The sequence below is a fragment of the Carica papaya genome, chromosome 1, assembly GCF_054855325.1.
Source record: "Carica papaya isolate Zhongbai chromosome 1, ASM5485532v1, whole genome shotgun sequence".
In the NCBI taxonomy this organism is placed as follows: domain Eukaryota; kingdom Viridiplantae; phylum Streptophyta; class Magnoliopsida; order Brassicales; family Caricaceae; genus Carica; species Carica papaya.
Window position 1 is genome coordinate 4,415,918 of NC_142309.1, and position 22,891 is coordinate 4,438,808.

The 22,891-nt window shown below is 34.7% G+C and overlaps 4 protein-coding genes and 1 non-coding gene across 7 annotated transcripts; 4 read left to right on the plus strand and 1 right to left on the minus strand.

Moving 5' to 3' along the window:
* Nucleotides 1-258: 258 nt before the first annotated feature.
* LOC110807451 (cytochrome c oxidase assembly protein cox19, mitochondrial-like) lies at nt 259-6,241 on the minus strand. The gene is made up of 5 exons (XM_022032579.2): nt 6,170-6,241; nt 5,950-6,017; nt 5,504-5,592; nt 5,271-5,368; nt 259-669 (listed from the first exon to the last, which is right to left on the minus strand). Exons 2-5 carry the CDS (start codon nt 5,957-5,959, stop codon nt 591-593), a joined length of 276 nt encoding a protein of 91 aa, XP_021888271.1. The 5' UTR covers nt 5,960-6,017; nt 6,170-6,241; the 3' UTR covers nt 259-590.
* Nucleotides 6,242-13,168: 6,927 nt separating this feature from the next.
* TSO2 (Ferritin/ribonucleotide reductase-like family protein) lies at nt 13,169-14,395 on the plus strand. Its single transcript, XM_022032576.2, has one exon. It carries the CDS (start codon nt 13,277-13,279, stop codon nt 14,267-14,269), a length of 993 nt encoding a protein of 330 aa, XP_021888268.1. The 5' UTR covers nt 13,169-13,276; the 3' UTR covers nt 14,270-14,395.
* A 145-nt stretch (nt 14,396-14,540) lies between these two features.
* Nucleotides 14,541-19,329, plus strand: LOC110807448 (plant/protein). 2 transcript variants are annotated; one of them, XM_022032577.2, is made up of 7 exons: nt 14,541-14,808; nt 14,906-14,946; nt 15,660-15,717; nt 15,830-15,923; nt 17,917-18,001; nt 18,076-18,141; nt 18,965-19,329. In XM_022032577.2, the coding sequence occupies exons 1-7, from the start codon at nt 14,718-14,720 to the stop codon at nt 19,076-19,078; spliced, it is 549 nt and encodes a 182-aa protein (XP_021888269.2). In that variant the 5' UTR covers nt 14,541-14,717; the 3' UTR covers nt 19,079-19,329. The 2 variants fall into 2 exon arrangements, with proteins under 2 accessions (XP_021888269.2, XP_021888270.2); XM_022032578.2 differs by lacking the exons at nt 14,541-14,808; nt 14,906-14,946; nt 15,660-15,717; nt 15,830-15,923 and adding an exon at nt 15,940-17,245.
* Nucleotides 19,330-19,908: 579 nt separating this feature from the next.
* On the plus strand, nt 19,909-19,989 carry TRNAL-AAG (transfer RNA leucine (anticodon AAG)). Its single transcript has one exon. It is a non-coding gene; the product is annotated as a tRNA-Leu (tRNA).
* A 134-nt stretch (nt 19,990-20,123) lies between these two features.
* Nucleotides 20,124-22,669, plus strand: RPL27 (ribosomal protein large subunit 27). 2 transcript variants are annotated; one of them, XM_088215550.1, is made up of 4 exons: nt 20,124-20,260; nt 20,358-20,698; nt 22,164-22,265; nt 22,375-22,669. In XM_088215550.1, the coding sequence occupies exons 2-4, from the start codon at nt 20,390-20,392 to the stop codon at nt 22,552-22,554; spliced, it is 591 nt and encodes a 196-aa protein (XP_088071676.1). In that variant the 5' UTR covers nt 20,124-20,260; nt 20,358-20,389; the 3' UTR covers nt 22,555-22,669. The 2 variants fall into 2 exon arrangements, with proteins under 2 accessions (XP_088071676.1, XP_088071667.1); XM_088215541.1 differs by having other exon boundaries at nt 20,174-20,698.
* Nucleotides 22,670-22,891: the final 222 nt, after the last annotated feature.

The following is a 22,891-nucleotide window of genomic DNA, read 5'->3' on the forward strand; positions in this document are numbered from 1 at the left end:
AGAGAGAGAGAGAGCAGTGCACTTCAAGCAATTTAAGTACACAGTTCTACCAAGAAACTGAAATTTAAACTTCTCTTCAAGTAAAATTTAATGAAATACCCGATGAAAAATTCTATAAATTCTTAATTACTACACTAAAATTATCGGCCTCTCGCCGAGGATATCAAATTTACATCCGACCCACCAAAATTCTTGCTCCATACTCGACAATACGCCTTCAGAACCGTCATCCACATTGAAGATCACTCCGAAAATCAATTTTGATCATTCACATAAACATTACATCCCGCTTTATTTTTTTTATTTTTAGTACAAGGTAATATATATGAAATTTGTGTGAGATAAGAATATCGACTTTCCAGAACAGATAAATATTGAAATTTTGCAGCACTAAAATTCATTCTACCATACCTTAAACTACAAAGAATATGAGCTTCAGTGGTTTTTGAAGTATTCTCATCTGTATTTCAATATGATTTCCCACCAGATTTTCTTATACTCCAAAATGAATGTACACCAGTTATGCAGAAAGGAAATTCTGATGTACCAGACGGGATGAGGGTTTTCACCATTAATTATCAATCCTTCCATTATTCTACCCGAGCAGCATCCAAATCAGAATCTTTTGCAAAACCTAGCTCTGACATGTCCTGCTTTGCCATCAAGTTCCTGCAGAAAATAATTAAAGAAATAATTATCAATTTTTACATCAGAAGAAGTTCAAGAGAGGTAACTTGTATGTGTATAGGGTGACCCAACTAAGGCTTAGCCAATGTGTGAATCCTTACAAGTATTCCTTTCCGATCTCTATAACATACTGTTTTACAAGGATATTAGCTAAAAGAAGAAACAAATCGACAGAGTTGCAATGCAGGCATCCCAGACTATCAATAACTTCTGAGAAGAAATATTCTGCTTAATCAAAGGGAAATACTTATATTCAAGGGCAAACATTAGGGCAGCTTGACGATGAAACCAAAACATTGCAGACTGCCAATGCATAATCTCAATAAGATTTTTCCATTGGAGATGAAATTTCTGTGATGCAAGAAGACTAAAAATGATCTACCAAACAGTGCAAGTAGTTTTTACATTATATATAGGTTCAGTGACCGGCAACATAGTCGCTGCTGTCTCTTGGGAAAGATGGAACTATACACATAACCTAATTCTACCTGCTTGTTATGTTATACCATAAATTTCAATTAAAAAATGAAGCTTTTCGAATAGCAAGAATGGTTCGTGATTCAGAGAACAAATACAAATTATACAAGTAATTTATGTTGGCATATAAATGCGCTAATTCATATAACTGGGTGAAAGCAAATCCGTCAGCTATTGCATCTATAATACTACATTCACATTCTGTATATAACATAAGCTGATAAGCATAGAAAGCATCTGCATTTCTTCAGCCAAGAGCTATAATTCCACCAAATTACAAGGAATAACAATGTTATGGTACGGGGGGGTTTAGGATCTGAGCACAGGTCCCAAAACTGAGAGGACAAGGAGCAAGATAATGGCCTGCTTGCTGGACTTACAGCCTTGATGGCATATATTGAGGTTGTTAAAGAGCTTAATACTCAATCCCTTGTGCACAGTTCCATTTCTACTGCTTCAACCTCAGCCACTCTAGGAAAGCAGGACAATAATCTTGGTGGAGGTCTGTTGTAGACTATCTGGAAAGGATAGCCTTCAAGGATGCATAGGGACTAGTATTTTAACAGTATTTTGCCCGTGGTAACTAGTCAAGCCAGTGTCGCAGCTTATAAGTTTAAAAGCATATCAAATATCTCTTGATGGTGCAAGTTGCAATAAAACCGTTATACAGTAGTCTGAGTGTTGTCCTCAACAATAAAATTTTTAGAGAAATCTAAGAATGCTAGAACTGGAGTAGTAGTCGTGGTCTTGATTTGTTCAAAAGCCATTGAATACTCAGGTCAAGAGTCCAAACAAATGATTTTTATAGAACATTGCTGTCCATGGTCGTGTAATCATGGCAGAGATTTTTGAATCACCTGCTGCCAAGCCACTGCTTGAGACAATATGGCCAAGTTATGAGCCTTGCAATTGCAAGAAGAGGTGAGGAAGGAGAAAAGTGATCCCGGGTTCCAATATGCTCCTCCCACATTTTGCTAAAAATTAAAACGTTATAAAAGAAGACTGAGACAAAATTGCACAAATAGGGTTAGCAAACTGAATGCATGAGTGCCTAAAAAGTAAGATGGACATTCATTAACCCACAAGGCATGATGAAGAACTCACAGAGGCCATTATGGATATAAAAGGCAGTTTCATCAACATCTTTTAGATGCTTTCTAATGCAGTGATACACCAAGCACAGATCTAGCTTCCTAAGGACACAGACCTTGTATAATTACTCAAGCAGCCCATCGATCACACTGATGGAAAACATGTCTTTGATTGTCTTCTAATTAATAGCACACTAATCTATAAAGAAATTTCACTAACAAGACTGAGGAGGAGAAGGGAGATTAACTTGACCAAATGATTCGTTGCTGCAACATTTCCTCAACTTACTTCTCAATTTCATTTTCTTCTAAGTTTGGGTATTGATACGGCCTGACAATAGGTTGAGGAGATGCTGAAGCAAGCAATTCCCAAAGATACAGACCTCAAGAAGCTCCTCGATCACAATGATGGGAAACTTGTCTTCAATTGTCTTCTAATTGATGGCAAAGCAATGTACACAGAAATTTAACTTGCAGGACTGGGGAGGAGAATGGAGATTAAACTTGATCAATAATTCCTTGCTACAGCATTTCCTCAGCTTGCTTCTCAATTTAATCTTTCTCCAAGTGTGAGACATGGCTTTACCACTATAAGTTTGGGGTTACTCTCCAATAAGGTTTCATGCTCATATGTCATTGAGGTGGTAACCAGCCGAAGCAGCAAATATCAATTCAAAGTCAACCAACAACCATTTTAGGTCCTATGTATGCATCTGTTAGGCTAAAAAGCCGTGTGCGCTCCTAATGCCAAATCCTTGAATTCCTACTGCCAAGGACAACTTCATGGCTGCAAAGTTCCATAAAAATTGGCCCCAATGTTTGTAGCTAATTTACTCTCAATATAGCTTCAAACCCATTTAGAGGTAGTACAAACAAATCAAGAAAAAAAGGATTATCATCTAAAATTCATGAATACTCACACACCTCAGCTCTGAACATGCTCCCCATTAACCACAATGACCAGTGGGCCAAGGAAGGGCATGTATGGAAATCTATGGTTCCTCTTCATCAAGGTCCTCAAGAGTCATGATAGCCTCCAGTACAGTTCGTAAATAAATTCCCGCCACAAGAGCTTTTTACACATATTCTTAGAACAAAAGATCTGTTACAACTAAAAGAAAGTCCTTTTACCTTTCATACTTCATCTCCTCTTGGATGAGTCTCCTCATAAATAAGGGTTTTCTGGGGCTGTTGGCAACGTGCCTGACTGGTAAAGAATCAGCTCTCTTCTTCCCACATCTCTCACAAAGCCTAGCTTCAGTCAAATTAGAATGATGTTGCAGCTCCACCTCAATGATTATGCAGCCTTGCAAACCACTAGTAAATGTTTCTAGCCCTTGATCCAGCTAGGACACATGGAGTGCCAGCTGCTCAAAGTGCCATTGATAATCCACCAATTTTTCATTTTAGCAAAGTCTCCAATTTGCAGAGCTTGTTGTCTATAGATTGCAGACTGAAGTACATACCGTAGAGTGTCTTAAAACTCTCTAAATACAAGTCAGGTATCATTTAAGGAACTCCAATTGGCCATCGCCTTTGAGGTAAAAAGACACCAGCCCCACTTTGTCCTCCTTTGCAAATCTTGGAATGGTTCCTCCTCCTCCTGCACTGTCACTGGCCCCTACTGCCCGTTGTTGGACTCCACCGTGCCTATGGCTTCTCCAGTAGTAACAGATAGCTCCCATTGAAGACTCTCAATTTGGATGGTCAATTCACAAATGCCTTTCTTCTGATTTATTGCGAGGAATCCAAATACGATCTTGCTTGAGGAAGATCTTGAACTGTTGTTGGAATGCCTTGTAATCTCAAAAGAAACCTCTCTGATAACAACTTGTCAATCCCATGCTTGCGGTATGGCCACGGATCTCTGAGACCAAGTACAGAGAAGCTAATAGCCTAGTTGTTGATCAACTAGGATACTACTCTCCTATTTATTCTGCAGGATACTACTGACGCTAATAATCCTCATCCAGCTCCTATCATTAAACTCGATAGAATTCTTAAGACAATGTCCTATTAACATTTAAACCAAAAGGCTGCAAAACTACTACTCTACAGTCCTATGCAAACCGTATCTAAACTCCCTTTAAGAAGACCATTTCACTTCTGATGGAGAAGCATTGTTGTTCTTCTTTTGCTTACCATGAATCCAGCACCAATATGTAAAGACTGGTAAACCGGTCCTGGACCTTCACTGCATTTTCAGTTATTACAAACAATTTGATTCATGAACCCGCGTATACGGATCGCCATGCTCAGATGGGGCTTTTCTTTTTCAGCAGTTGGATCTGAGACAGGCAGAGAAATAAGAGAAAGAAATAAACTTGGGATAGGTTGTGATACTGCTACAATGGCACCCAACCTGCTAGCAGATTATATGTTTGTTTATATCTACAAATACATAAAATAGCATATTACATAACATATTTTTATATTTGTTTTTATACTTTTCATAAAATAGTAGAGTTCAAAGACAGGAAATTATATTCTCCGGATGGGACAAGATGGCAAAAATATTTTCATACACGAACACGGGCAACAAATAATAACCGGGGCACAGGGCTGGGGATGGAAAACCTGTCCCATATCTGCCCCATTGCCATCTCCACAGGTTACCATGTTGCAAGAGATAGGAATATGTACTAACAACTATGTTCACGGAGTGCATTTTCTGCTATCAAATAAAACCTTGGACAAAAACACTTCATGAAGTCATCATCTACTTTTAGTATTACATGAGGCTATGAGGGCACCACAAGATCCAGAAAGTTGTACTAAAAACTTAAAGGCAAAGACTTAAAAAGAAAAGGACAAAATTGAGGATGAAACATCAATTCGGACGAAAACGATGCTCTTGTCCTGACTTCAGACTGGAAATTACCTATGTACTTACTTTCATGAGCAGCACTTACTCTTACATGGAACTAACTAAAAAGAACTGTCAAGAAACCTACATCCTTCTAAAACAACTAGATAAACCATAAAAGGATGCATTTGGGAACAAACAATGCTCACTTTTCCATACGACATTGTAGATACTTCTTTGATAAGTGTCTACATTTCTCAGATTTGTGGCTGGATGATTTCAGACAACTTAGATACTCTTTCTTTTCCTGGAACATAAAAGATTTGAAATTATAAACAGAGAGGATATTTCAAAAAGAAAAACACATGAGAAGGGTAATAGCAAATATTAGGGAAATTAATTATTCGAATCAGTTTGTCAATGGAGTTTTGAAGAAACCTACCACGTCACATTCATGCATGTGATCTAAAGGGAAGACACCCTTTTCTGGGGGTACCGGTCTAAGTCCCCTATTCCCACCAAATGCTCCACCTGCCAGAAATTACTACATTTTATTAGAAAGTGAAAAAGAAAATATGTCGTACAGTAGATCCAAACATGTAAAAAAAAATTTAATTGAGCTTTTTTCTTTACATATTTCAATTTGAATTCTTGAATATAACTAAATTTATTCCTCTACCTCCGTTTAGTTTATCGTTCTTTTTTCAATAAACTAGTGTATATTCTTCCAGCATCAAGGCAATCAAGACGATATTGAAACTAAAAGTTCCACAATTATAATAACCCAATAACTAAAATTGGTAGAATAAAAAAATATCTGGAGTAGAAAATAAGAATGAAATTATATCCTATAACAAAATTGCTTGATGCAATATTATCATGTAATACCTGCACTCATTTGAGAGGTTCCGATTTTGCAGTTGCGTTGCTTGTTTCAGTTAACTGTATAAAGAGAACTAGCAAGCCTGGAACTTCAGTAAAACTAATACCAAATATCTATCACCTAAAAGAACTCGATAAGCCAAAAAATATGTCAAGAAAATCAAGAACCAACACTACATTCAGAATAAACTGAAATTATAGTATATTAGGTTTTCAATGAAATTACCAAAATTATTTGATGAAATTTCTACAATCTTGAAGCAGGATCAGGCACTATATTACTACTGGTCTCGATGTAGATTTCTATAATTTGGCTCACTCTCCTTTCTCTTCCTCTCCGAAAGATAGCCTCCCAGGTAAACCAAAGCTTTTGTTTTCTCGTCACTTTCTTCGCAGACTTCCCTCTCAGTGCACTCTCTCTTTCTCTCTGATTTCCCCCTGAAAACCGCCTCTCTTTTCCACGCTCCCTCCTTTTGCTCGGCCATCCCCTTCATAAATAGCAAACGACGCCGTCTCAGGGACTTGATAAATTGGCTACAGCAAAACGGGCTAGGTTGTTGAGCTTTAAATCTGGGCCGGAAATTAGGTTTTGTGCTATTTGAACTTTATTAATAAGAAATGTTGGGTCGGGTTAGGTTTAAAATCTATATCGGGTTTTAATTGGGTCGGATTTGGATGAAAATAAAATGGTTTGGAGAGGCTCTAAAGGCAAAAAGGGCAATTGAGAAAATGGGATAAGGGATTTAATTGCAAAATGGGAGGTAATAATAATAGTAACAATAATATTACTATTTCGATTTATCTCCATTTCCCATTATCTCTTTTATTTCTTTTTTTAAGAAAAAAATAAACAAAATGTTAAGGTGATATTTTTAATTCTATTTTTTTTCAAGTAAAAAAATTCAATCATCGTAAGATATTATGGTCATTTAGATTCATTATGACTCGTTATAATAAATATCATTTTAATTATTATAATTTTATCAATATATTAATAAGTTAAGTTACTTATTGTCAATTAATTATATTATGTGTTCATCGCTGTTAATCTACAGTAAGTTTATAAATGACGAGCATAATATTTTCAATAGTATATGAATTTGTGAGTTTTGAATTATAGCTCATAATTACGTATGCCTCCACTACCAATTTCATGTATATAAATGTTCAACAATAGAACTTGTAAATAATTGAGGGATGATTATTTTTTTATTTTTAGAGCCAATATATAGATACAATTACATCACAAAAAAATAAATAAAATTATACAAAAAATCAGTTAATCAAGTTCCTATAATTGTGATACTCATATAATAATTTATAACACTAATCTAGTAATTTAGCAATTAATATAACAATTTACAGCACTAATTTAATATATAATTTACAGCAATAATTTAGTAATTTATAACTCATGTCAATACTCCCCTCTCGAGTTGGAGTATAAATATCTATCATGTCCAATTTGTTGGTCATTTCAGATAATCTCTTTCTAATAATTGCTTTAGTGAAAAGGTCGAGTAATTGATTTTCATATTTAACAAATAAAAAATGTATAATCTTTTTACCTAACTTTTCTTTGATGAAGTGTCTATCGATCTCAATATGTTTAGTATGATCATGTTGTGTAGAATTTTGTGCAATTTTAATAGCAGTTGTATTGTCATAATAAAGACTCATAGGTTTCTCATATTTAACTCTCAGATCTTTTAAAATACTCTTGGTCCATAATAATTCACATATTCCATGAGCCATTCCTCGAAATTCAGCTTTTGCACTTGATCTTGCCACAACCTTTTGTTTTTTGCTTTTCCATGTGACTAGGTTACCTTCCACGAAAGCAAAATAATCAGAAGTGGATGGTCTAGTCATTTGATCACCTGCCCAATCTGCATCTGTGTATCCTTCAATTGTTGATGAGCTATTTTTTAAAAATAATAAAATTCTACCAGGAGTACCCTTTAAGTATCTCAATATTCAGTATATTGTATTTAAATGATTTTCGTTTGCTGCATGCATGAATTGGCTCACAACACTTATAGCATAGGCTATATCTAGCTTTGCGTGTGTCAAATAAATTAATCTCCCAACCAGTCGTTGATACTGACCAATGTCTGGTAAAGCCTGGTTTGAAAAAATTCAAAGCTTGTGATTCATTTCCATGGGCATGTCTACTGGCTTACAAGCAAGCATTCCAGTCTTAATCAAAAGATCCAGCGCATGCTTTCGTCGTGAAAGGAAAATCTCATATTTCGATCTGGCTATTTCAATACCTAAGAAATATTTAAGTTGTCTCATATCTTTCATTTCGAATTCAACAGCCAAATATTCTTGTCATAACTTCATTTCACAAGAATCATCTCTTATTAAAACTATGTTATCAATGTACACAATTAAAGTTGTTACTTTTCCTTCTTTATGCTTTATAACAAAGTATGATATGAATTACTTTGTTTATAACCAAAAGCTTTCATTGTTGCATAAAACCTTCCAAACCATGCTTTTGGTGATTGTTTAAGCCCATAAAACGACTTCTTTAATTTACATACTTTATTTTTTCTTAAAGAATTTTGTATAAATCCTGGTGGCAGTTCCATATAAACTTTTTCTTATAAGTTTCCATTAATGAATGTGTTATTAACATCAAATTATTGCAAAGGCCAATCTCGAATTGCTGCTATAGACAAGAGAATACAAATGGTATTCAGTTTAGCTATTGGTGCAAATGTCTCTTGGTAATCCATCTCATACTTCTGCGTATACCCCTTTGCAACTAGTTTCGCCTTATATCGATCGATATTTCTGTCTACTTTAAGTTTGACTGTGTACACCCATCTACACCCAATAGTCTTTTTCTCGTTGGGTAATGAAACTAGTTCCCATGTGGAATTTTTTTACTAAACCTCAATCTCCTCGTTCATTGCCTTTTTCCACTTTGGATCCTATAATGCATCCTGCACACTACTATAACTATAAACTTTGGATAATTGATTAATAGTAAGTGTATATGACTCAGACAACTTATGAGTAGAGACATAATTATTAATAGAATATTTAACTTTGGCTTTAGGATTAGGTTCATATTGTTTATTTGGAGCACTTTTATTAGATCTTTGTGGATATATATGAGTCATAAATTCAAAAAAAAAAATTTATTTCATTAGATATAGGATTTGGGATTACCTGATGTGAAATATTATGGATATTTTGAGTTGATTCTTCGATTAATTGTGTTATCGAAGGCAAATCTGCAACTACTAGCAATTTTGACATATTTTTAAAAGGAACCATCAGTTCATTATCATTACTTGTCATATTTGATTACTATTTCTCCCAACATTTTCATGCATCTTTTTCACCTCAAAGAAAACATCTTCATCTCCTTTACTACTATTTTTTTGTAACACATTTTCTTCATCAAATTTCTCCCCCTAAAGAAAATGTGCATGAACTTTCCTTGAGTAATAAGGTTCTGCCTCGTGAAAAGAAGCATTCAATGTCACATGTAATTTCTGAGTTTGAGAGTCATAACACTGGTATTTTTTCTAAAAATCAGAATAATAATTAAAAACACATCTTTTTGCACACATATCAAGTTTATTTATGAGTTTATTAGGAATGAGAACATATACAATAATCTAAAAACTCTTGGTTCAAGATTTGGAACATGTGAAATGGAGAAAAACGATTTCATCTTTTGTTGTGGTGTTTGAAAATTCAATACTCTTGAATGTGTCCGATTGATTAAATAAACAATAGATTTTATAGTATCATCCCATTAGAACCGAGGCATGTTCATACAAAAAAGTGATGTACGAACCACCTCTATTATTTGCCTATTTTTTCTCTCTTCCAACCCATTATATTGCGGAGTATATGTGCAAGAGGTATGATGTCGAATACTGTTTTGGCTTAGAAAATTTTCAAACTTTGCATCAACAAACTCTTTTACATTGTCAGATTGTCAAACACGAATCTATCGTTGATATTGAGTTCCCACCAAACTATGAAATGTTTGAAAAGCTGTGAAAACATCACTTTTTCTCTTAAGCAAGGACCCCTAAGTCATTCTAGTATATTCATTAATGAATGTAACAAAATATAAAGCTTTAAACAGATAAGGAACCGTTGCAGGGCCCCAAATATCAGAGCGTATGACAACAAAAGATTCAGAACATTTATTCATACTAGGTAAGTAAGGAATACGATGACTTTTAGTCAGTTTACAAAGATCACAATGAAAATCAGAAACATTCAAGTTCAAAAATAAATGTAGTTGTAATTTTTGAAGATATCTAAAAGAAAGATGTCCAAATCTTCTATGTCATAACCATATACTTGTTCGAGCTTTCTCTTCATTACTAGTTTGACATGCACAACTAGCTTTTTGTATTCCATTTTTTATCAATTTCAAGTGGTAGAGTTTGTCTCGTTTAACACCATAACCAAGAATCTTTGGGATCAGAATATCCTGAAATACGCAAAAAGAAGACAAAAAGGTTATTGTACAATAAAAAGATAAGATAGTTTGGCTCACAGATAAAAGGTTATATTCAATGGATGAGATAATAAGAACTGTATCCAATGTGAGTGTATTAGACAAAATAGCAGATCCTTCTCCAGTAATAGGGGTTGTACTTCCATTAGTTGTATATATAACGGATTGACAAGATGAGCGAATGGATTGTAACTAGCTAGGGTCTCTAGTCATATAATTACCTGTATCAATAATCAAAGTTGTATTCTTAGAAGTTGCAGAAAAAATAGTTGTTTGATTAATAATACCTGGGTGAGCAACATTTGCTATAGGCTAGAAATTATCTTTCGTATTATATTCAACTTTATTAAACAATGTCATCATAGCTTTTCCTGCAATCTTTTTCCATGGTTTCTTTGAGAAATCCCACCATTCAAGATAACCAACGATTTCATAGCATCGTTGTTTATAATAACTTGTTTCACCACAATGGCTGCATATAAAACTGTTGGACTTTCCAACAATTTGATTATTTCGAGTTTTTGCTGATGTCGAGGATGATCTATGCAATTTTTGGTTGACAAGCATGAATGAACTTTTTGAGATCACTTGAAAACCTCCAATTGTCTGTCGTTGTTGGTAGTTTTTTCTTTCATATGCATATGCATTCTCTTAACCCAATTTTAGATATTTTCGCAATATTTCTCTATGAACCTGATCAAACTCAAAATCAAGTCTACTTAAAAAAATATGAACTTGAAGTCTAACAATTCTAGAATGCAACTGGACAACACTTTTGATTGTTTATACTTGAGAGAGTCATATGATCAATTTTCTAAAAAATAGCAACAAGTTCATTATAGTAAATAGATAATGGTCTATCATTTTGTATGGTAGAAAATGTCTTTTGGTTTAACTCAAATATACAGGTTTCATCTGATCTATCATAAAAAAATTTTTGATACAACTTCCCGTATTTCCTTGGTTGTGGAAAGGCGAATACATCGCCGTATGAGTGATGGACTCATTGAGTCAATAAGCCAACTCTTTACTTTTTAATTTTTCGTGACTCATATTTTGTAATTGGGGTATTCAGATACAAGCTTTTTTGTTTCTCCAGTAAGATAACCAGCTTTATTTCGAGCACCAATTTGCATCTCCATAAGCTGAGACCATAATGATTAATTCGTCTCATCTAATATGGTACTGATAGGAAACGTAGAGTTATCTTGGTGGATGACAATTGACGGTGTTTGGTTGTTAGATACGAAATGAGTTAGTTCAACTATTTAATTTTACGAAAAGAAATATGAGATTTGATTCAATAAATCATTTAGGGAGAACACAATGATATCATATGAAACAATATAATTTATAAATAATTCAGGGATGATTATCTTTCTATTATCAGATGCAATATATAGATACAATTACATCACATAAAAAGAAATAAAAATTATTACACAAAAAATTAGCTAATTAAATTACTATAATTGTGATACTAATATAATAATTTATAACACTTTTATAATAATTTAGCAATTAATATAACAGTTTACAGCACTAATTTAATATATAATTTACAATACTAATTTAATAATTTATAACTCATGTCAACGATATATTTCAAAAAATTAGTATTTATTTAAATTTCCTGTTATCCTCATATATTCCACTAACATTATCTTCACAACTTTTTTTAACAATAAGCAATCAAATTATTGTTATGAACTGTATAAATTTAAAATTTAAAACAATGATGGAATATGACCAACGTTGAAGCTTATTTGCATATGAACATCCTGATGGTATACATAAATTGCAATTGTTGATTTTAATATAAGTTTATGTTTGTTCAAATAATTTAATAGTTTATTTTTAGAATCATACTAAATTATATAATATTAAAAAATTATTAGTTGGTAACTTATAAAGTCAAATATACAATAAAATATTAGTCTATCTTAATTCGTCGTGAATAAAATAGATAAAAATTTATAGTTAATTAATAATTAAATAAAAATAAGTAGCTCGTGATCATCACTAGTTAAGCTATAAAAGTATTTGATTAAGTGAAAAAAATAATATTAAAGAAAAACCACGCGGAGAACGCGAGAAGGAGGGGCACGTGGCAGCCTGCGCCTCAACCTCCTCCCTCTTGCATCAAACACGTGGGGACCACGTGTGTATTTTAGTAACAAGTATTTGAAAACGACGCAGCTGCGTGCCGTTTTCCATAAAGACGACATTCAAACTATTCAAAACACTTTTATTTCGCGCCAATCGTACTTCCCGCTAAAATTAATTCAGAATATTGAAATTTCAAAATTGAAACTAACAAAAAAAATAAAATAAAAACTTCCCTCCCACGCCTCTCCCCAAAATATGTAAATATTTCTAAAAATTTAAATTAAAAAAATTAAAAAAATCTAAAATTAATTAATGACAAAACAAAATAGAATTAAAATAATAAGTGAATTTTATATTTTATAAATATAAATATGAATATTTAACTAATAAAAATTCTGGCGTCAGCATAATTCATTTGCATTTCCTAAACTACCCTTTTGATTCTCGAACAAGCTTCTGAAATTTACCGCCAAGTATTAATTATCTTTCCGAAACAGTCCAACATTTTACTAAAATTACTAAAGTACCCTCCATTCATGAGGTTTTCATTTTCTTTTCCTTCCCCAGCAAGCTTCTCAATTCAAAAAAATTTCGAATCACCCGCTCCAATTTTGCCCTATAAAACCACACCGCCATTGCAAGTCTTCTCCGTAGCAACTGTTTCTGTCTTTTCCCCAAATCCCTCTGACAATTTTTCCCTTCCAATCGCGAAACCCTAAAACAAAGATGCCTTCGATGCCAGAGGAGCCTTTGCTTAAGCCGAACCCTGACAGGTTCTGCATGTTTCCGATTCAGTATCCAGAGATCTGGGAAATGTACAAGAAGGCGGAGGCGTCGTTCTGGACGGCCGAGGAGGTTGACCTCTCCCAGGATATCCGCGACTGGGAGAATACCTTAAACGACGACGAACGCCACTTCATCACTCACGTCCTTGCATTTTTCGCCGCCTCCGATGGAATTGTACTTGAGAATCTCGCTTCTCGTTTCATGTCTGATGTTCAGGTGGCTGAGGCTCGTGCCTTCTATGGGTTCCAAATCGCAATCGAGAATATCCACTCCGAGATGTACAGTCTACTTCTCGAGACTTACATTAAGGACTCGAGCGAGAAGGATCATCTCTTTCGCGCCGTTGAGACCATCCCTTGCGTGGCCAAGAAGGCCGATTGGGCTCTACGCTGGATCGACGGCTCGGAGACCTTTGCCGAGCGTCTCGTGGCCTTCGCTTGTGTCGAAGGAATCTTCTTCTCGGGTTCCTTCTGCGCGATTTTCTGGCTGAAAAAGCGCGGTCTGATGCCTGGTCTCACCTTCTCCAACGAGCTCATTTCACGAGACGAAGGGCTTCATTGCGACTTCGCGTGTCTGCTGTACGGATTATTGAGGAATAGGCTGAGTGAAGAGCGTGTGCGGGGGATTGTGAGGGATGCCGTGGATATCGAGAGGGAATTTGTTTGCGACGCGCTCCCTTGCGCGTTGGTCGGCATGAACGGGGATCTCATGAGTCAGTACATCGAGTTCGTAGCAGATCGGCTGCTGGGTGCTCTGGGACATGGTAAGATGTATAACGTGGCTAATCCATTTGATTGGATGGAGCTGATTTCGTTACAGGGTAAGACCAACTTTTTCGAGAAGCGAGTAGGCGAGTACCAGAAGGCTTCGGTCATGTCTAGCTTGAACGGAAATGGTGGCAACCATGTTTTCAAGATGGACGAAGATTTTTAGGGTCATTTTGTAATTGACTTTGTGCTTGGTGTAACTTCTAATTTTTTATTTGATTTCTTATAAAAAGAATTTCTAATTTGTTCTAGGATTAAAGTTTCCTGATAAATATTATGGATAAAGTTCATATGGTTTCGCTTCCCCTCCCTTTCCTTTTCACTTTTTTATTTAAATTTTTCGTTGTTCAAATTTCTCCCTATTCGCTGGCAGTAAACAGGAAGAAAAACTTTTTGTTGATGTTTTCCAATTCACAATGGGTTCACCTCACATCTGCTGAAGCTTGTGGCTCAAGTTTAAGCCTCTCTTTTGCCGTAGTTTTTCCTTTTCTATGTATAAAAGTGGGGCATTTGTGTCATTTGAGGAGCTATAACGTGGTCTTGGGCTCGTTTGGTTTTGTTTAGATTGGCTTAGTTGTACGCCGGCATTTTGTGTCTGCCGTTGAACAATCAAAATGCCATCTTCGTTGCAGACCTCCGGAATACTATCAAGGGAACAGTTGGTTTATCTCTTTGATCGCTTCGGTTTCCTTATCTCCCAGCCGGGTATATGTATATTTTTTAATTTTTGTACCCAATAGTTTCTCCTTTGAAAAATTTTCCCGTTCTATTTTTCCTGTTACAAGTAGCATATCGTTGGCAGATATAAAGAAACGGATTGCGGATGCTGTCAAGGACAAACAGGTTATTATCATCATTTCCCAAATTTTGTTCCCCAATTCCTTTTTTTAAGCTTTCTTAGTTATTCACGTCTTTAATTTCATTGTTAAATAGGGTTTTTCATTTACCTAGTTAACAGTGGGTGTTTGGTTGGTTCTGGTACCTAGATGCTGCCTTGTTATCTGGGTCATGAGGATTAGTTTATTTCATACTGAGTTTCCTAGTATTTTAGACTTTACTATCTGCAAACAGGTTATTTTTAAGTGGAATTGGTTGAACTCTGTAATAGAAATTTGCCTTTTGAGGTTTGTCCATGACAGCGTTGTGTTTATTGTTCTTTTGGTCTAATCTCAACATTCTCTTTTGCTTTTAGTTTCTTTCTTCAGTGGTTTTCCCCATCTCTCATTGAGGAAACTTGTAGCTTAGGGATTTAACTATTCATGGGAAAAAAGTCATAGGTTTCCCCGTAATTTCTTAATGGGCATCTAAGTACATAGCACTTTAAAGGTTGATAGTTGGTCAAGTGGACACAATTCAGACTTGTATTCTTTACGATAGAAAATGCTTGTCAATATTGAGTGCCTTGTGAAAGAAATAATTTCTGTTGCTTGAGTCAGATGTCTCTTATACTTGAATGAGGCATTTCAACTTTGTTGTTTGGTATATCGTGATGGGGGCTCTCTTTATATACTCATAATATCATCTCGTTCTGAACTTTGCAATCTTTAGTTATGTAGGAAGCTGTTGCTGTTACTACTAAAATTCAGGAAGAAATATTTTTGGAGATCGGGGTTGGTAAGTTTCTCTATTTTGTTGAGTAGCCTTCAGTATGAAATTCTTGGGATTCTTGTTGGGTTTCCTCTTGATTTCTAATTTATGAGCATTATATTCTCTTCTCTCCATACAGATCCAAGCTTTGGCATTGCATGCCTTGGGAAGCTGAATCTGACTCATGAGAATGATCAGGATTTGATGATACGCTTTTATAAATTTGTTGTCAAGTATGCTCTTATTTTCTTGCGTGCTCATTTAAATTTCCTTTTTCTATTTGGCTGGTGAAATTCACATAAAATGGAATTTGGAAATAATGGGAAACTACATGTTAGACATGCTGTAATTTGTACTGTTTCATGTGCCATCCGCTGACACTTCTGAATGATGATTTATCTCTTGGTTAAATTCATTAATCACCTGGTCCTTATGTTCTCTTTATAGAAGTCAAAGGGTAATGGTTTGCTTGAGTGGACTGTTTTTTCTTGTTTCTTTTTTACATCCTTTCTCTTGGAATGTTGCGTTTGATCTTCTGCTTCAACAAAAAAAATTCTACCAATTTTAAGCTCAATGACATGACCTCTTTCTTTTTGACTTCAGTGGCATTGAAATGCCAATTCACAAGTTAGTCAGTACTTTCATAGTCCTTGCCAGAAGACCATAATCTAATAGACAACTGAAGGGCTAATAGCAATGGCCCTAGAGATGAAAAAATATATGAATATCCAAATGGATAATACTGCTTTCACTTTGCTGGTGCTTCAAAAGCCCAAGCCCTCGGTGATAGTAAAAAAGTTGACGGTAAATCCATTAACTGACTTAAATATCAATAATACCTTGTGGGTTTCTGATATGAGCTATGTTTTTATTCTTATGAATTATCTGGTAGCTTAAAATTTCTCTTTAGGTATTTCATTATCAGTCATGTTCATAGTTTTAATGATTGAAACTTTGCTATCGAACACAAAATTTTGAAACAATTAAATATTTGAATGTGATTACTTGGTTCTCTCATTATTATCACCTAGTTTCTTGGGTATTGTGACATAATTTCTCCTCTTTCAAATGGGGTTTTTATGTTTAAGAAAATGTTATGGCAAATAACAAGTTTCATCTAGTTTCATGTCTGTTTGTTTGAGCGTATTTACCTCATTTTATTAGATATCATTCATTTGGGGTGTGTGTACCGTTCAAAAAAATGTTGAGCAGATTTCATGACATTCATTGGGCTATTTTATACTTCTGTTATGTAATTTAATGTCATTTATTGGGGTGTGATAATGTTTCAAACAGAAAATGTTGTCACTTGCCACCCAGCTAACCGTATTCTAAACCTACAGAATAGGCTCTGGCAATATCAAAATAGCTCCACCAAATCTATAACAACTGCTGCTGTCAGTAATCTTTCTTGTTTTTGGATATTGTCTAGCAATACTCAAGTTGAACTGCATTTCAAGACTGGCAACTTTTTTAATAGATATCAATTTACAGCAACTCTGATCTTTCACAAAACAACTGCTGGGTCATTAATCATGAATGACATAGATTGCTGGTATAGTCGTTTGTACTTTAATTACAAAGGGCATCCATTTTCTGAATGTCTTCTTTTTCTTTTAATGCATTTCCCTGAGTTTTGGGACATTCTTTTTGTCTGGTGTTTTTTTTCTTCCTTGTCTCCCAAATTATCTGCTACTTGAGTTTTGGATGTTCTGCTCCAAAATATGTTCTGACAAATTTCTGCTTTATTCCATGAGGCATTGGAAGCACAATACAAGTTATTTTGCTTGTTACAAAAATTTAAGTAATAGACAAGGCTGCGTAAAGCAATGACAATTTTATGCATGACCAGTTAGATAGATGCTAAACAGATTGACGTTAGTACCACATCACAGTGCTTCAAAAGTGCTGGTAGTGACATTCTTGAAATTCATTCTTACAAATGATCTGTATAATTAGAAATTTATCTTTTGGATTTCGGTCAGTCTGTTTGTTAGAGATGTCCCTCTATTTATATTTAGTGATCTAGTGTACTTGTTGTACAAAACAAAAGTAGAAGCTTTCGTATCTTGGCTAATCATGCTTAGATTTAGTTCTCCCAAGGAAATAAATCTCTTTTTCTATGTGCTTTCTTTCATTGAATGTGTTAGTGGCATTCTTTTGTCTTTGTTTTCTAGCCGGTAGAAATCCCATTTCCTAGTACTAAATTATTTTATGAAATGACAGTGAGGAGATGGCTTGTGATGAGGCTGAGCTTGGACCAGATGAATTTGAGGAGAGACTACGTAGTCAACAAAAACTACAGGAAGAGGTATGTCTTTGTTGAAGTTGATTATAAACTAATTGAAATCTAGTAAGGCTGACTATAGATGGCATATCCTGCAGCAACTGGAGATGCTAAAGCACATGCGGAAATTTCACTTGGATGACCAATCTGCTATCCTTGAGAAGGTGTTAGTCTGTTAATTTATCTATTTATTTTTATTTACAAAAAAATCTTCTATTTATTTTGGGACAGAAAGAAATTAAAAATTTTAAGACAAAGTATCACAGAAGCATTACTGTCAGCTCCATGATTGTGGAGATCTGCTTGGGAGTTGAGCCTATGGTTACAAAGAACAGTTGTCACTTGAGTATTCTTTTACTAAATTGGTAATGTGTCTGGTTTGATTATTATTCAGTTATATTATTCCGATACTTAGTTGTTAAACTAATCTTGATAGAGAATTATTTCATAATTTTTCACGTTTGAATAACCTTTGTTCTTATATTAAGTTAAACATTTTTTTTAACTTCTGAAAGTGAGAGAATAAAGTAGAAATTGATTTTACAATAGAAAAAGATAGGAATTGAACTAAGCAGGACTTTAAGACTAAGTTTGGAACGAACTAAGATTTTTTGTTAGGTTCATCTGAAAAATAAAGATTTCTTTGACTTGGAGAAGTGATGTGAATTTATCAGGAAAGCATAAAAATTGGCCAATTAGAGAATTTCAAGTGAATTGAAAAATTTCACCAAACTTGATGGAATTTGAAGTGCATTTTTCTAGTTTTACATATAATCATCTCTGAACTCTTTTTATCTTTTAAATTTTAGATAGTTGTACAATCTCTTCGAGAAGTTATCTGAGTTTTTAAGTGAATCCTTAAATATTCTTGATTGTTTTAAACGTTGTCCAAGTTTTGAGATGATTTAGCTAATGACGTCAGTAACTAGTTGATCCTTGTAGAGAACCACAGCCCTTCCTTACAGCTTGCCTTTGCTGTCCTTACAGCTGCACCAGCAAATGGAAGAAACAGGTTTTGAGAATGCTGCAATGATCTTTTCACTGGAGCAGATCCAAGAGATTGTTCGAAGGAGAGTTTCGCCTTTATTTAGGCCAAGGTAGTTTTCACTCAGTTGCCCAGTAAGACTTTATGTAGTTCACCTGTGGCTCTATCAGTAATTTTCTCTCTTGCAGTAATTTTACCTCAATCTCTTTCTTTAGAATTGTGCTTCTTGTTAAAATAACTTTACCATCTTCTGGAGGTGACAGAGCGACGAAGTAGGAACCATTTTTCGGTGGAATGTGTTCATTTTCTGAGATTTTGAGTTGTGTTATGAATCACTCTTTTTATTTATCCCATGCCTTTGTTTTCATCTTGTTCTCTCTGTGCTTTAATTGATAGTCTCTAAACAAAACAGGAATATATTGGGATCGTATTTCTCAGTGGACGGTGTACTTTTCTGATGACAATTACATAGAGAAGATGATTTATAACAAAAAAATTCAGGGTTTGGAACCATCTACCCTATAATCTTATCAAATTCTATCTTTTCACCCTTGCAAAAGCTCACTTATTCTGTAAGCCATAATCTGCAATTTATACACAAAATGGGTGCCAAAAAAAAGAAGACGAATCATTCACCAAAAATTATATGAAATTAAAAAAATATATAAAAAATATCGTTTTTTTTTTTAATCTTTTGGAAAAAAATATTTATTAGTTTTTTTTACTTGTTCCACATTATTACATATTTCAGAGTACGGTTTCATTTTTTTTCACCAAATCCAAATTTTACATGTCCACTTTCAAATTAAAATTTTTTAATTTATTTGTTATTTCAAAAAAAAAAAAAAGAAATATTTAATTTATTCGGTTAAAAAAATATTTCTTTTACAACATTTCATAAGCTTTATCCTAATAAATAATTATTGTGCAGACCGATTCTAACAATGTGGAGATGGCCGAGTTGGTCTAAGGCGCCAGATTAAGGTTCTGGTCCGAAAGGGCGTGGGTTCAAATCCCACTCTCCACAATCTCTTTTACCAGTTCTCGAACTGGGAACCACTTGCTTACGCGCGGGACTATTACCTTTTACATTTCTCTCTCTATTTATCTTTTTACCTTCTTTCTTCCTCGCAAGCTGGGACCCACTTGCTTACGTGGCACTGTCAAAACTCTGTACCTTCTCTTTTATTTATTTATATTTATTTTCTTCTCACTGGAACTCTGAGATAGATAAGGCTTGAGTGCTTCTCCCTGTTCGTCTTCTCTCCCTTTCCTAGCAAACGGAGATTCCTTCCTTTGTAAGCACAATCGAAACCCTAAATCGCAGCCCTACCTCAATTATTTAACACAGTCGAAAACTTACCTCTTCTAATTTACTTCACCTTCCATTTTCAGATTGGGGAAGAAGAAAGAAAGAGTATTCGACAATGGCGACTACTGCGTACATGAGTCTGAATTTGGTTGGGGCATTTAGAGGACTTTCTTTATCCTCCAGCTCATCCTCCTCTTTTTTTAAAGGAGACACGAGGATGGCCATCAATGTAGGACCGAGGTCGTTCTCCGTATCAGTGCCACAGAAGTTGCCGTTCCCTCTCACGATCGAGTCGGCGCACAAGAAGGGAGCGGGAAGCACCAAGAACGGCCGTGACTCGAGGGGAAAACGGCTCGGCGTCAAGATTTTTGGAGATCAGGTCGCCAAGCCCGGCGCCATTATAGTCCGCCAACGCGGTACCAAGGTACGTCGAGTGTTCGTGCTTAGGTTTTCTAGTCATTTCTGGTCTTTGGTTCCGTACGATAATAATGTTGTTTAATTAACTGATTTTCACCGGAAGAGTACTTTCTAGTGTCGAAAAATGTTGTGAGGTCTTCTAATTCTCAGGTTAGGAAATCAGAAATGAATTTAATAGAATTTCATTTATGTTATGCTTGTTTTCCTTCATATTACTTATGTAATAAACTATTTGCCTTCGTTAAAGTCTAAATTCTAGTTCTCAGATCGGTAAATCAGAAACCTGTCAAATTTTTGGTAATGTTCATCAACCAGAAACCTGTTCTTCTGTGATTGGCTTGTCTTGTCGAGGAGCTGTTGAAGAATAATCACGAGGTCAATGATAACAAGGAAAGTGGAGATGGTGAACTTTTAATTGCATAATGTTTTTAGGATATGTTCACGAAATAATTTTTTGTCAAATTCTTCTTGAAATGCATATGGTAAGGCAGTCAAGCCCGATCGTTGTTAGTCAAACCTTGAAAGACAAAATTGATTCCAAGTGAATTTCTAAAGTAAAATGAAGGATAGACATTCAGTTTCAAGTCAATTCTGACAGAATTTCAGATGAAGTGTTACAATTCCACTTATAGTTCATTTGGAATGAGTTCTTTATCTTCATGATTGAAGTGAGCATCCTAACATATTCAACATAGTTTATTTGTTCCGAACATAAACCTTAACGATACTATTAGAAGATAGTACTTGGTTAATCCTTTAACACCATTTCTTTAGCCCTCTAATTAGCATTTTAAACTTGTCATAAAATGTTAAAGTTTGTTCTACATGGTAGCAGTATCGTCCATAATTTCTGTTGTTTTTGGATAAAATTTGTGTTTAAGTTTTGAAAAGGTATGGTAGTTTACACATGTGGAGTTCAATCCAAGTTTAGTATACTTTTAAGCTTAAAAATGAGTCATGGCTGTTTTATCTGGGATTTGTACAAGAGTTGCTCAAAATGGTCTCTTAGTCTCCAGGACGAGTTGTAATAGCATAGCCTTTTAGGACTCTCACTATAGTTTTCTAAACTTTTCCAGACAAATAGGAAATTTGGTGCTCTCTATTAATGTTGCGAGCTCAAGTTATGTTTGACTTCATTTTGTTAAGATGAATTTTTAATCATAATGTTTCTATAGTTTTTTTGTATCATTATTTTATCTTTGGGGTGGTACATGCTTTCCAGGCATCTATTTGGTTGGTTTTTTTTTTGTGAATATGAAGTCTAACTTGCCTAACATATGTAATGGTTCACCAAGGACAAATTTAATTTTGTATTATTATAATTCATACCATTTTCTTGTAATATTGCTCCTCTGCAATTAATCGTCTGGTTATTAAAAGTACCCTGTCATTCTTTTCATATTGCTTTCCCAATTAGCATGTTTATACATTCAGTTTCATCTGGCTCAGTTTCTCTGCAACATATGTAACAGTTCCATCCAGGGAAGAATGTGGGGCTTGGCAAGGACCACACCATCTTCTCCTTGATTGATGGACTTGTAAAGTTCGAGAAGTACGGGCCTGATAGGAAGAAGGTCAGCTTTGAATCTCATGAAACCTAGTTCATATGGATTTGAAGAATAGCAGTAAGTAAATTTGGAAACATTTTGAATTTAGATTTTGTAAGATCTTTCTGATTGACAGGTGAGTGTCTACCCACGAGAAGTGCAGCCAGAGAATCCCAACAGCTACAGGGCAAGGAAGAGAGAGTATTTCCGTCTCCAGCGCGAGCGAAAGAAGGCAAGACAGGAAGGCAACGTTGCTCAACCGCAACTTTTATTGGCTTCTGCTGCCGATACCACAGAAATTAACTCGGTTTGTTGATCATGAATTTGCAGACAGTCTTCTTTTCCTTTAAAAATGTAACTATCCCTTAAACTTATTTGTTTATCATTTTTTTTTTTGCTTTAAATGGGAATATAGGATTGAATTCATTGGATTTTCCGTTTTAGCTAACATTGTTCATATCTTCCAGTGACGTTCTTATATCACATTTAGAATGCTTTCTGACCTAGATATATTATTTGAACTATATAATAAAAGATTATTTTACTTGATTTATATCAGTTTCTCCAAAATTTTGGTTAGATTAAAATTCTATTGAATTAATTTTTAAGTATAAGCTGAGCTCGGGACTCCCTCTCTCTCTACGTAATATATG

Excerpts from the sequence above, each read along its gene's own strand:
- LOC110807451 (XM_022032579.2), bottom strand. Across the intron at positions 5,369-5,503 it reads ACATGCATGAATGTGACGTG|GAAAAGAAAGAGTATCTAAG; the intron begins GTAGGTTTCTTC and ends TTTATGTTCCAG. Across the intron at positions 670-5,270 it reads CTACAATGTCGTATGGAAAA|GAACTTGATGGCAAAGCAGG; the intron begins GTGAGCATTGTT and ends TATTTTCTGCAG.
- TSO2 (XM_022032576.2), top strand. The coding sequence starts at position 13,277 with ATGCCTTCGATGCCAGAGGAGCCTTTGCTTAAGCCGAACCCTGACAGG.
- LOC110807448 (XM_022032577.2), top strand. The coding sequence starts at position 14,718 with ATGCCATCTTCGTTGCAGACCTCCGGAATACTATCAAGGGAACAGTTG. Across the intron at positions 14,809-14,905 it reads TTTCCTTATCTCCCAGCCGG|ATATAAAGAAACGGATTGCG; the intron begins GTATATGTATAT and ends TATCGTTGGCAG. Across the intron at positions 14,947-15,659 it reads ATGCTGTCAAGGACAAACAG|GAAGCTGTTGCTGTTACTAC; the intron begins GTTATTATCATC and ends TTAGTTATGTAG.
- RPL27 (XM_088215550.1), top strand. The coding sequence starts at position 20,390 with ATGGCGACTACTGCGTACATGAGTCTGAATTTGGTTGGGGCATTTAGA. Across the intron at positions 20,699-22,163 it reads TCCGCCAACGCGGTACCAAG|TTCCATCCAGGGAAGAATGT; the intron begins GTACGTCGAGTG and ends CATATGTAACAG. Across the intron at positions 22,266-22,374 it reads ACGGGCCTGATAGGAAGAAG|GTGAGTGTCTACCCACGAGA; the intron begins GTCAGCTTTGAA and ends TCTGATTGACAG.